The sequence below is a fragment of the Limulus polyphemus genome, unplaced genomic scaffold (assembly GCF_000517525.1).
Source record: "Limulus polyphemus unplaced genomic scaffold, Limulus_polyphemus-2.1.2 Scaffold814, whole genome shotgun sequence".
Classification (NCBI taxonomy): Eukaryota; Metazoa; Arthropoda; class Merostomata; order Xiphosura; family Limulidae; genus Limulus; species Limulus polyphemus.
This window is the reverse complement of record NW_013666424.1, coordinates 370,725-385,231: the sequence shown is the minus strand read 5'-3', so window position 1 is coordinate 385,231 and position 14,507 is coordinate 370,725. Positions and strand designations below refer to the sequence as shown.

Below are 14,507 nucleotides of genomic sequence, written 5' to 3'. Positions count from 1 at the left end.
GGATCTTCCAAGAAGTTATTTATTTGTCACCTAACGGATCACAAGACAAGGCGTGTCGCGGATCTTCCAAGAAGTTATTTATTTGTCACCTAACGGATCACAAGACAAGGCGTGTCGCGGATCTTCCAAGAAGTTATTTATTTGTCACGTAACGGATATTCATTAATTGACAGTATGTCACCCGTTACAACCTGTGGAACATTCTCGAATCCAAGACAATTCGGGTTATTCTGATTGAATCAATCTGTCTGTGAGAACTATATTACAGACTTTCTGACATTGATATAATCTCTCCATCTGTGAGGCATAACGTCTGATCACACGGCGAACGATACTACAAACAAATGGTGTGTTTAAGTGTTTTACACTCACAAAATGTTAAAACAACTCTATTCAATTAGATATTATAAATGATCCTGTTTGATACTTCAGCAACAGCAATGCAAAACTTTTTGTCACAGTTTGGTAAAATACTCGTCGTTGAGAGAGTTCCCAACAGTATTCTTCGCGATTTATGCTGGGATCTCTGGTCAATTCATGGTTTATTTAGCTTCTTCTTCGAGGTGGTTCTTCACAGTTCTGTCAGTGTGACATCGGGTGTCATTACTCAACAGGAAAAAGTTCGACTTCACTTATTGTTACTTGATATCAATGCCAGGTTAATATAGAGTAGAATAACTATACCTGTACCCGAGAAGCAGAATAAGATCTGAAAGTCCTTCAATATTAATACTTCTTCACAACATAATTGAGCCGTCACAAAAATAGTCATATTTAACAAAGTTACACTGAACGAATCGCGCATTTCTGAATTGACTCTTCTATAAGGATATACAGTTACCCAGTGGCACTGATACGAATTATGGTGATCTTAGAAAAATAGAAATTTCAAACTAGCTGCTGTGTCAGCTGCAGAGATGAAACAAGTATTCTGGACCTTGAACTGGGCTCAAGTAGTCTGGTACCGGTCAGTTGGTCTACTCTGATCATTATTCTTAGTGTTCTGAATTTCATATTCAACATTCAACTCACGAGTAGTGGACTGGAAGTTACTGGGGCTTAGTTGGACTGTAACTGAATATAAGCTAACCTAACACTATAGATACTAACCCTGATGTTTTTAACCTTTCACTGTGCCAAAAGAAATGTGGGTTCTTATGTTTTTGTTACTCGTAATATAGTAGCTCAGTGTGCTTGAAAAGACATTATACACACATATACTTTCAGGATTATGCTAGGATTAGCAGCAGTCCCTTCTTTTATCCAGTTTTTTGGGTTTCTTACGATGCCGGAATCTCCACGGTGGTTGGTTGCGCAAGGCAGGTATCAAGATGCTTTGGAAGTTTTGAAGAACGTCAGAGGGCACGTGACCATTGCAGAGGAAGAACTTGATACAATTAAGGCCAACTGTCTGGAGACGGAGAGGGAGCTAGTAACCACAGGTTAGGTTTTAAGATAACGTACAAAATTTATTTTTAAAAGCGACTATATATAGAAAGAATTAAATCTTTTTATACGAAAAGCACACAACAGATGGCAGCAGTAGAATGTACTATTATGTTTCATTATTCCGTTTTTTTTGGGAATTCAGTTTTAAAGAAAATTACTGAACTTTATAGGATGGGGTTTATTTAAAATAAAATAATCATATGTGTTTTATATAACGGTATTTAAAAATTTAGAAAAATGTAAAAATATATGTTTAGTTGTACCTTTTTAAAATTATAACTTTTATGTCGAAAATGGTGATGTAATATTTGTAAACCATTGAAACTGATTGATCTATTTATCAGAGCAGTAAATAAAAACCAATTGCTTAAAACAATGAAAAATATTTTTAAAATTTACAATGAAAGATTAGATTTCAAAAATCACTCAAACAGATATATTTTTTTATATATATGAAACACATTGCCGCGCCATATTTGTTTCCTCAGTATTTCAGGTAACTTTGTGGGATGGAAGAAGGGCTCGGCATACGAATTGAATCGACATGTCACTTAAGAAACAAGGCACTTACTTTCAAATATTAAACCCTACAAAATCCATGCTATATTACAACTTACGGAACTGAAAACTAAAAAAAAATCAAACTGATTTAACTAGAAAATTCCATTAGTCTTGCATGAAATAGTATAAAAGAAGATGTTTGAAAAGAAATAAACGTCCCTAAATTGAGCTTTATACGACTAGGACTGATATGTTTGTACACATTTCTCAATTACTGGTCTCAAAAAAAGGGATGAAATATAGTTTAATTGGACACAGAAGACACAAGTATAAATTGGTCATATCGTGTGTTTGGTTTTCTAAAATATAAAAGCTGTATAACATAAACTACAACATTGTCAAGAAACCAAGAGAAGTTAGTTTAATATCAAGCTAGTTAGCCTCAGTCACTCTTAAATTGGGCTGAAGGAGCACAGAAATTCATATATAAATTAAACCAGTGTTTCTTGTTCATGTATTGTACTCTGAATACTGTAAGCGTGAAAGGCAATATTTAAGGACAACCTAAAACAGGTGATTTAACGTTGTGTTACTATATATATAGATATAGTATAGTGTTTGATAAAAAGTATTCTGTATTTAAAAAATAATAAACGATTCTTTTCTGGAACACTGGCAGGGTCAACTCCAGTTTTTCTTCAAATCTTGAGAAATCCTACTGTTAAACGTGCTTTAACAGTTGGCTGTCTTCTTCAACTTATCCAGCAACTTACTGCTATCAACACTGGCACGTGAGTTATACGTGTTTTTTGGTCAAGATAACACTTCTTGTCCAATTCTTGAGCTTGAGAGATTTATTGGAATAAAATTCGCGAAATTGAGCATTACTTATCTAAATTAAGCATCTAGTTTGGATTTACTTTTAAATTTTCGGTTATTTTTGTAGCATCCATTAATTTGTAATGCTATGTGTATACTTTTGGCTGTAAAGATTTATATAAACATATATATATATTAAACCATAAAAACAGTTACGAAGATTATTTTTAATTGCTAGCATAGGTGATTTAAGACTAACCGAAATCTCCTAAGCAGGCCGAATCTCATGAGATACTATTCGGATTATGGACGAAAATATCCTCAACTGATGATTCAAAGCAATCTAATTACTATGCAGGATTTTTTTCTTCTGGGTAGTAATTACGTGCTTCTTGTCAGCTTATTTGAGTTCCGATTTATTTACATAGTTTCCTTTTTGATCAGAAATCACTTGCAAGTAATCCTTAAATTATACATCTTTTATTTATTACATATTGCCTGTGATAACGTAGAATGATTGAGAAAGATTGACAAAATCGTTTGTGCGTTATTCGTAGGAACAATAATATAGGTAATCTGTTGAAAAGTATGTAGAATGTTCGTGTATTATTCTCCAATTTACCAATAGTTGTGAAATATTGATTAAAACATCTTAAACGATTTTAATAATGAGCATACATCATGATTTCTCAAAAAAAAAAGACTCACCATGTTTTATTCAACTATTGGTTATTCACGTAATATAATAAACGTGGACTATGAAACGTGGAACTTTAGTTTATTGAGCGTTTTAGTCACGATGATAGAGAGTTTTTAGTTGGTTACATAAAATGTGTTCATATATAAAATCAAAGACACAACGATGTAGAATTTTGAAAAATTTAGATTTATTATAAAATGAAAATTTATGATAATGTTCCTCGAATATTCCTTGATAATCTCTAATTCACATCCTAATGATCTCGTTGTAATATTTTAGATATAATGTAATGTATAATTCAGTCACAAAAAAGTTACAACTTTCATTTATTATTATTATTTTCATAGCATGTTTCTGAGGGTCGCGGGTTCGAATCCCCGTCCCACCAAACATGCTCGCCCTATCAGCCGTGGGGGAGTTATAATGTGACGGTCAATCCCACTATTCTTTGGTAAAAGAGTAGCTCAAGAGTTGGCGGTGGGTGGTGATGACTAGCTGCCTTCCCTCTAGTCTTACACTGCTAAATTAGGGACGGCTAGCACAGATAGCCCTAGTGTAGCTTTGCGTGAAATTAAAAAAAAACCAAACAAACATAGCATGTTTCATACTTGAGTAATCCCCGATGGGACAGGGGTAAGTGTACGGACTCAGAACGCTAAAATCCGGGAGTTCGATTCCCCGCGGTGAACACAACAGGTAGTCCAACGTGGGTTTGCTCTAAAAAAACAAATTCGAATAACTGTTTATAAAATATCGTATAGTGTTCTTTTTATGGTATAAATTGACTTTTTAATGGCTTCATATAATAATGAATTATTTTGATGAAAAAGGAAACATTTGACCTGATACTGATAAGCTTAATTTCCATTGTTCAAAACAAGCATCGTACATAAGTATAGGATACAAATATTTCATTGTATATGATATATATTCATCTTGTTTTCAGGTGCTACAGCGCCACCATTATACAAGAGTCTGGAGTTAAAGATAAGACAGCTTCCGTTTGGATATCAATTGGGATCGCTGCTTTAATCTTTTGTTGTTCCTTTATTGGACTGTTTGCAGTTGATAAAATAGGGAGGCGATCTCTCACTCTTATCAGTTTAGCAGGTTGGTAAAACAAATAATTAATCTTTCTTTTGTAATCTCTCATCCATTAATGTAATATCAATAAATAATGTTCACCGGCTGTTGTTGTACTAACGATGTTGAACCCCTATTCTGTGAATGTAAAATTGGGTGTTACTAATCTAATTCAAATTTTCTTTTGTTATTAAAATAAAAAAAACAGGGGGGCCTTCTTATCGGACTGCTTTTTAATAGTTGATAGATACTGCTCTCCAAATTACATAGCGTATTTAGATGTCCAGTTTTGTTAGTATTATAAAACGATTGTAGTACTGCCGGTATGAAATGAAGTAAACAATATTCTGTACCCTAGTCTCTAGATGGGTCGGTTACAATGCTAAAGTTCGGAGTTCGATCCTCGCGATGGACATCATAGCTTATTGTGTATCTTTGCGTTAACGAACAAGGACGACGACAATATGAATCTCAAATGTCATCTCATCCTTGCGGACATTATTCTTAGAAAACGACTTCACAAAGTTCATATGAGCAAAATTACATAATCTTTTTTTTTATCCTCATGCAATACAATTGGGCTTGTGTGTTTTGTGTTAGGGTAACAAACACGAATATTTTAAATAATATTGCTGTTTTTAACCTGCTGTTCAAGCATGAGGTGGCTTTAAGTTTGATTTGTTTTTCGTTTTTATCCTATGGTGAGCGTTCCTATTTTTATGGATTACTGAAGTCAAATGGAAAGTATCACAAAAAATTGACAACAAAATCCTTCCTTTCCACTTTTGTGCTGATTTAAAACAGTTGCAGAACCTCAGGTAAAGATTGCTTCTTCTGCCTACGTGCAAGAGTTATTATATTTTGAAAATCAGGACAATTGAAAATCTAGTTTGTTTGTAATTAAGCACAAAGCAACACAATGGGCTATCTGTGCTCTGTCCACCACGGGTATGGAAACCCGGTTTCTAGCGTTGTAAGTCCGCGGACATACCGTTGTGCCACTGGGAGACAACTGAAAATCTATTCACCTCTATCTGATCTTATGGAAAATTATCTTGACCAATAACAGGACCCCCCCTCCTAATGAAGTTAAAACAATCATTTTTTATCACTTTCGTCTTTCAAGACCTCAAATATTTTCCTTATTTTGAGCTGATAGACTAGAAGGAAGGTAAAAATTCAACAACACCCACCGCCAACATTTGAACTACTTTTATCTGACAGAATAGTTTGGTTTTTCCGTCACACTTATAGCGCCACACATCGGCCAAAAGTGCAGAGTACTTTTGTTTGTTTTTTTCGGCTGTGCAACAGACATTTTTGTAACATTGTATTTCAACATCGACATTAAATTTAATAATCGACATTATTTAATCGACATTAAAACAGTTCCACTTGCTTCTTCATTCCTGTACAAATCCAATCAAAATCGTGATTGTGAATTTCAAGTAATGCTTCCACTTAACCCTTTTTGTTGGAATGCATGCGAAACTTATAATTCTATAGGGGATCAGGGAGCATGCCCCCAGTAAATGTAGTAATATAGCTTTCAAATGGTGCAGCTCATAAAATATTCGTGATAAAACGCAGATAAGTAGTGTATGGCAGCTTAAAATCATTAACAAATATCAATCTGTCCCCACCAAGTATAGCCTGGGGAGCTGGCCCCCAAGTATAGCCTGAGGAGCTGGCCGATTAGAATTTCAAAACAACCCTGATAATGAAGCCGAGACTCCGTATATCCCTATTTGTATTTGTAGAATAATCGTCGAGTTTTGTAAAAAAAAAAAACAATACAAAAGTTACTGATCTTTAAACAAAACAGGCTACAAAAAGAATAAATTAAAGTGCTAACATCACATTGAATGAAACGTACCAATCGACTTTATCCTCACGTATTTTACAAACACGTGCATTATAGAAAGGACACAAATTACCTGACCTGTGTTCGCTAAGCCTATTTCTCTTTGTACCATCAACGTTAGCTGGGCTGAGAAGAGCTGAGGTTACTTGAAATTGCGAGCTTTATAGCTGGTTGTGGTTTATATCACAATTTTATCAAACATTTAACTTTCATTGGCGCAAGTGTTTCAAATTTCACTATAATTACAAAACAAACGATATTCTACATAAAGGACAAACAGTTCTGCTAACAATAGTATACTGTTTAATTTAAATAACAATGTCAGCATCTTTAATTAAAGTAAAGCGTGTTTTCAGACTGATAAATGCTGTTTTTTTTTGTTGTTGTTGTTGTTGATGTTATCTTGTAACATAACAAACCACAATAATAATATTCCTTGCTATGTTTCTTGAGCTTGTAACACTATTTTATTTTAGTTTATTAGGCTTTAGGCCTAATTTTTGTAAAGAAACTTAGGGCACGTTCTTGTGTTTAGTTGTTGCTAGGAAACTTGTGATTCGAATTGTTCCGTTAGATCCTGTTATTTATTAAACGTCTCGCACCTGTAGAAGGCTTAGGTAATCGTGGTGATAGTCCAAATAAATTACTTAATTCAAATGCTGGTTTTATTCAAGAGAGTTTATAGAACGTAAGCTGCTTAAGATTTGTTGTTTTTCTACTTCAAACAGCAAGCTTCATTTTGACTTCTCTAAATGCTCGATCTCACAGTTTTTACTTGTATTTTCTGGAAAAATGTACCAAATCCAAAATTTACCTAATTACACGTATATTTATTTACATTATAAAGGGATTTCATTAAGCCTAGGAACTTTGGCTGTTGGAGTTCAACTTGCCAATAATCACTCTCCTCGTACAGAGGTTAACAGTACTAAAGGACCCGAAACCGTCTGTTCTTTATACAGGTAAGCAGCGTTTACCTATTTAGAGACACAGTGAAGCCACTCTTGATATCTATATATATAGTTGACACTGTGATAGAAATAATATCAAAACAAAACATTATAAATACCAGAAATCAGTGGTAAACAAAATATAGATTAATACAACTGAATTGAAGTGAACCAAAACCTTCCAGAAAAAGACGTACTTCGAATATTTGTGGACGATTTTTTTTTCTACTTTTTAACGTTGAGGAATATTACTTACAGAAGTGGGTTATATTACATTCTCGGCATATTTTAAACAAAGAAGACATGCAAATCATTAGTTTAACAGATGAAATGGTATTTTTTAATTGTTTTATTTAGAAATTTACACTTCTTTTACATTAACAAGTTTAAACTACAGCGAAACAAAAACTACATAGTTTTCATACGTTTTTCAGTTCTTGTTCTCAGGGCGTGAACAATCCCTACTGTGGTTACTGCTTCTTAGATCTCTCATCTAGACTATCAAATGGAAATTGCACTTCATTAGAGCCTGAAAAGTCTGATATTTCAACCATGAGCCAATGTAACATCACGATGCTAGAACGTCCCTTGATATGGGCCTACGAGTGGTGTTATTCGGATTATGACTGGTTGATCTTTATAGGATTTTCACTGTATCTTATGTGTTTCGCTTCTGGTAAGTCTCACGGATACATATATCCCACTTTCTAGCTTTATGGCGTTGAATATTTCAACATAATTAATACTCTAACAATTTATTTATAAAACTAAAGTTAGTTTTAAGATATGTAGTTTTTAGACTTAAATAGCATAAAAAGTACATATCTCGCAAAAGATAAATAAATATGATAACGAGCTGATACATCTGCACAACCTTCCGCAAGAATAATGCCCTGGATCCTATATATAGTTAATTACAATTATATAAAATACACAATTTACCTGATATTGTTTTTTGTTTTGGATGTTATGAGGTACATAATAAAAAATTCGCACAAAAGCCACTAGAGGGCTATCTGCGCTAACCGTCCCTAACGCAAGTCAACACCATTCACCACCAACTCTTGAGCTACGCTTTTACTAACGAATAGTAGGACTGACTGTCACATTATAAAGCCCTTCACGGCTGAAAGGACGAGTATGTTCGGTGTGACGGGAGATTCGACCCTGGGACCCGCACATAGTGAGTCGAGCGCCCCCTAGCAACCAGGCCCTGTCAGGCCTTCGTAAGATGAAGTAAATATAGTGATAAAGTCATGTAGTAACAAAATGTGCCAAAGGTTAATTCACGATTGTAAATGTTCAATAAGTACGTCGGAAACGAAGTAATACGTGCTTAGCATGTAGATAATCGATAAAAAAAAACATCTTCAAAGATATATATATATATATATTTGTATCGGTTAAGGAAAGGCATGAAAGTTAAAATTTCCAACCAGTGATTAACTTTAAAGAATAGAGGTTTTTAATGACGGTTTAAAAGAAATACTATATTTACGGGACAAAATTTGTGTCCAAAAGTTTATCAATTAAAGGGCTAAACTCTTTTAACTGGTTGAAAACAAAATCCCCTGGATCAGTTCAATACTACGTATACAATCTGAAACATAATCTGACAAACTTAAACTTCCGGAATTTCTATAAATGCCTTTCTACTGATTAAAGTGTTATAAATGCCTCTCTACTGATTAAAGTGTTCTAAATGCCTTTCTACTGATTAAAGTGTTATAAATGCCTTTCTACTGATTAAAGTGTTCTAAATGTCTTTCTACTGATTAAAGTGTTCTAAATGCCTTTCTACTGATTAAAGTGTTCTAAATGCCTTTCTACTGATTAAAGTGTTCTAACTCCGTACATAATAGGACGAGAATAAAAACACTAAAATTGCTCACGTTTTTAAAGAATTTAGTGATCAACGAACCTTATAATTTTACTGGCACACTTAAATATTTAATTTATCCAGCTTTTAATTTCAGTTTAATAAATACATTTTGATATAATAACCTAAGATATATGTATTATTTAGTCTAGATAACATATGCGTATATATATATATATATAGAGTATGTGTAGGTTTACTCCTGATCATAGCATAGAGTGTGTTACATTTTCCTTTTTATGACTGCTGTGTAAATTGTTAATTGTCCTTATTTTTCCTCCTCCCATTTCCGTTTTGTTTTTCACAACGACCACTACGGACCGAGCGAGTCGTATATTTATTCAGTGTTAGCTCCATCGAACTTCTCTGTGTGTTTGGTAACAAATCAAAGCTCATTACTGCACCAGCTTCTAATCGATCATAAATTATACAACTTAGATACTTCTCGAGCAAGGTACAGTAATTTAGATTACCAATTATGTTAGTATGAAAAGAACTGGTTGAGAAAATTTGGAGAATAAAGAAGAACCCAATTTCAAAATCGACATAACGAATGTCTGTTCGACTCGATAAAAAGGTTTCACTTAGGATTCTTCCAATGCAACTTTATAATAACTCATTATATTGTCATAAAAGAGCATTGGAGACAGAATAAAATGTGAGAACTTTCAAGAGAGTAAATTTCAAAAACATCACGTTAGTAATACATCTGAACGAATTTTATTTAATCGACACTACACGAACTAGATGAATAAAAGACAGATGTTATTTAAGGTAATAAGAGAAAAAAAAACTTTTTTTTTGGCACAATGAAACGTAACTTTTTTATTAGAACTTTCTGCCAACTAGTTTCGGTAACACAGTTACCATCATTTAGTAACTGACATATTATTTTTTCCCTCTTCTTTTATCACAATACAATCCGTGATAAATTCACTTACGTTACCCCGTGGGTTACCACAGTTGTATCCAGCGCTTTAAATAATTCTCTTTTACGACAAAAGTCCACACAGGCTGGTTCAGTTACTTTAGAACCAAAATGACAAGACGAATTATTCTTCTCTATCCCTGTTATTACGATACAAACTGTGAAACTTCCACTTTAGAAATCGCCCTTTATGGCTAAACTGACAATCACACAGTCTAAGTTCACTTTCACTAACTTACTTACTCTCTGTATCTGTATGTATTTATAACAAGCGACAGAAAAATCTAGAAATGTCTAGCCCTCTATTAAGAACAATATTAAATATAACCTCATAAACTTAGAAGCTTCGAGTAAGATGACGTCAACAATATTACGAAAGCCTAGTACAACAATTAAACTACACACACAACATACAGACTAGTACAGAGTTATGTTACAAAACTTGTCATAACTATTGCTTTTAAAATAATTAGCTTTTAACACTCTTATTATCAAAACTAAATAATCATTAAATATTAAATCACTAAATAAAAACTAAATTATTTAAAGTCTTGTATATCCAACAATCCCCTTGTAAAAACAGCGGCATGATTCGGGGCTTATAACGCTAAAATTCTAGGAGACAATTCAAATAATCCATTGGCGTGTGGCTTTTCTCAAAATCAAAACTAATCATGACTGTGCACGTTTTAAAACGCTAACGCTTTTGCTGTATTCATTGTAATATAGTTGTTGGCATAGCCAGTTTAATTTTTTTTTAATATATGAATTTTCGTTTGTTTATAAAAAGAGCTTTTAATATTTCGCTTAGAATACTTACAGATTTGGTTTAATGTTATTCAGGTATGAGTTCTATGCCTTGGACAGTAAACTCTGAGATCTATCCTCTGTGGGCCAGGAGCACGTGCTACGCTACGGCAACATCAGTAAATTGGCTTAGCAGCCTTCTTGTTACTATGACATTTCAGTGGCTCGTCGAAGTTCTGACTAGATATGGTAGGTTGTATACCGAGTAGATACAAAGTAAATACTTTTCCACTCATTTGTAAAGAATATTGGATTTAAAAGTTTTTCAGAGACTGTGCGTACATATTGTATATTTGAGATATACTTACATTTATAAAAAAAAAAATTAATACTTTACTGCCAGCAATAAGATGATTTGACAGATATGTCTGAAACTAAAGTTACTTTTATTATCCTCTCCGAGTATACACCCGTTGGATTTGACGTATTATTGGAGGTCTTTTCCTGACACGTTGCCAGATCAAAGAAAAATAGCTTTTTTATTTTTAAAGCGTCATATTTTTTTTCTTAATAATGTTAGTGAGTTGATCTTCACATATGAAATAACTCAATTCTTTTCGTAATAATACCAGTGAGTTGATCTTCACATATGAAATAACTCAATTCTTTTCTTAATAATGTTAGTGAGTTGATCTTCACATATGAAATAACTCAATTCTTTTCGTAATAATACCAGTGAGTTAGTTATTTCATATGTGAAGACCAACTCACTAACATTATTACGGAAAGAATTGAGTTATTTCATATGTGAAGATCAACTCACTAACATTATTAAGAAAAGAATTGAGTTATTTCATATGTGAAGATCAACTCACTGGTATTATTACGAAAAGAATTGAGTTATTTCATATGTGAAGATCAATAATGTTAGTGAGTTGGTCTTCACATATGAAATAACTCAATTCTTTTCGTAATAACACCAGTGAGTTGGTCTTCACATATGAAATAACTCAATTCTTTTCGTAATAATGTTAGTGAGTTAATCTTTACATATGAAATAACTCATCTTATTTGTAGTTTCGAAAAATGCCCTTTGCATTGGAGAAACAAATTTTGGATTGTAATTATTACGACACTATATCACATACGTCTTCCTAAACTCGTCAAATAATCCATTCCTTTATTAAATTATAAGAAAAATAAAAATAATCTGTGTTAAGGCGAGTGGTTTTTCAAAAGCTATCTGTTTAGGGTTTTAATTTGACGAAGACGTAAAGTTTGAGAACCTCATAACCACGAATGTTATGTTCTTTTACTATCCACAAATACGTGTCAATTTGTATACATCAAAGAGCTAATTCATATTTATTTGCAATAAAAATAAAATAAAAATTGCTTTTCTAAAGAATGCCCTCTATGCTGCTATCGTATATTAATGAAATTAATTTGTTAAAACAAATAAAGAGAAAATGCATTGATCAGACTTTCCACGTATTGATAAATATACGTTTTGTTTCTAAGTACATTATTTTTAATGGAATCAATACTCTAAACGTGTTCTTTACATAGCTCTTAATAAACGTGTCATACATTTTGGACCACCGCGTAGCATGAAATGGAAACTATCAAACATGACTTTCATGCCTAGTTAGGGTTAGAAAAGGTGTTGTATTGATTAATCTCAAAGTTCACAAAAGAAAACATAACTCATCTTCTTTGTTTTCAAAAGTCATTATTTGTTTAAAAACTAATTATCTTATGTTAGCGCGGTCTTTTCGTTTAAATCATGTAGTCAAAATAATATTATGTTGAAAACAAAACATCTTATGGTTTAAGAACCATTTTCTTGTATTCTGTGTTTTTCTCTCTAATACCTGAATACTCTTAATAACGTATCTCGATTCTCACCATACTTTTTTTTCTCAGACTGAATATTGAGAATAGTGTATTTGTATAAATGAAAAAAAAACCACTAAAATATTTAAGAATATTTTTTTGCTGCATTAGTGAAAATATCAATTACGGAATTGTTTTTTAAATTGCTGAAGACAATTGAAACAGTATGATTTATTGTTCAGTTGTTTTTTTTTCACCAATATAAGTGTTATTTAACTGATTATAAACAACTGCGTTATTGTCTTAGAAAGTAAAGCCAAACATATTGCAACTAGGTATAAACTATACGTTGGCACAGAGATGTAGTTTATCTCATGAAGTGTAGGAAGAGGTACCGTTAAGCATTTGAATTGTATATAGTATTATTTAGGTTGAAAAATCAATTTCTATAGAACAATTATATTTATTTAGAGAGAAATGTCCAACAGTATTATCGGAAGAAGAGTGTGTGATATTTGGAACATGTTTTTATAAAACTATGTCTGTTTATCAAAACAGGAACTTTCTGGTGTCACATGAGTTTCGCTGTTCTTGGTTGGATCTATTTGTTTCTCATGCTCCCAGAGACAAAAGGAAAACCACTTGAACATGTAGGAGATTTATTTGCTCATCCCTGGTGGCAAGATGCGACAACAGCCGATGAGCGAAAAACAGTACAATACGTACATATCCGTGGGATTAATCAAGCTGCCAATGTAGAAGATCCAGATTCCGGAGACGAGAGCTGATAAGTCACAAAAGCTCTCGAGTTTATGTACTGAAATTTGGAAGAGAAAGATGGACGAATTATACTTAGAAGTACATGAGTAGCTGTGGTATCTCCCTCAGAAATTAGCATTCAATGTCTTGTAGAATTCCTCACACATAAAACGTGTGGATTTGATGTTTATCGTTTTCAACACACAATTTATTTATGTATATAGTTGATTATTTTTACCTCCACGTTAAATATTGTTTCAAAAAGTTTTATGTTTCTCCATTACATTTTTAATCATTATTCACAGATAATCCAACAAAAGGATTTTCTCACTTTAACAATATGGTTTTGTTTTTCCAAGTACACTTCCCAAAAAGCTGTTATTTCAGGGAATGTTATAAAATTGTTCTTTAATAATAGTTATTGTAAATAAACGTGGTCTTTTGGAAACGAGAAGTCCGAGGGAAAAATTCGCAAAATGTTTTACTAGACTCCATAGACAATAGTTTTTATATCATCATTAACACATGATACACTTTCACAGACAAGTAATATCACAAAAGTGATAAACGTTTATAATAATAATATATTTATGGATATAATGTTTAAATCAACTAGTCTATGAACAAATAGCGTTGCATATTTCTATAAGATAGACGTAGAAAATTAAGTAAAAACTACAAATAGGGGACGGTGAAAAGATATCCCTAGGAGAAGAGTTATCTGGAGAACTGTAAAAGATATGCCTAGTAGAAGAGTTATCTGGAGAACTGTAAAAGATATCCCTAGTAGAAGAGTTATCTGGAGAACTGTAAAAGATATCCCTAGTAGAAGAGTTATCTGGAGAACTGTAAAAGATATCCCTAGTAGAAGAGTTATCTCGGAGAACTGTAAAAGATATCCCTAGTAGAATAGTTGTCTGGAGAACTGTAAAATATATCCTTAGTAGAAGAGTTATCTGGAGAACTGTAAAAGATATCCCTAGTAGAATAGT

General features: G+C 32.8%; 1 protein-coding gene across 1 annotated transcript in view; it reads left to right on the top strand.

Annotated features, from left to right (window-relative positions):
• Positions 1 to 13,748, top strand: part of LOC106460677 (proton myo-inositol cotransporter-like) — a 15,273-nt gene extending 1,525 nt beyond the window's left edge. The window contains exons 2-8 of the mRNA XM_022387454.1: positions 1,228 to 1,442; positions 2,630 to 2,741; positions 4,416 to 4,579; positions 7,264 to 7,378; positions 7,801 to 8,042; positions 11,017 to 11,169; positions 13,315 to 13,748. Coding sequence (XP_022243162.1) covers positions 1,228 to 1,442; positions 2,630 to 2,741; positions 4,416 to 4,579; positions 7,264 to 7,378; positions 7,801 to 8,042; positions 11,017 to 11,169; positions 13,315 to 13,544 — 1,231 coding nt within the window. The 3' untranslated portion in view covers positions 13,545 to 13,748. The remainder of the gene's footprint in view (positions 1 to 1,227; positions 1,443 to 2,629; positions 2,742 to 4,415; positions 4,580 to 7,263; positions 7,379 to 7,800; positions 8,043 to 11,016; positions 11,170 to 13,314) is intronic.
• The last annotated feature ends 759 nt before the right edge of the window (positions 13,749 to 14,507 follow it).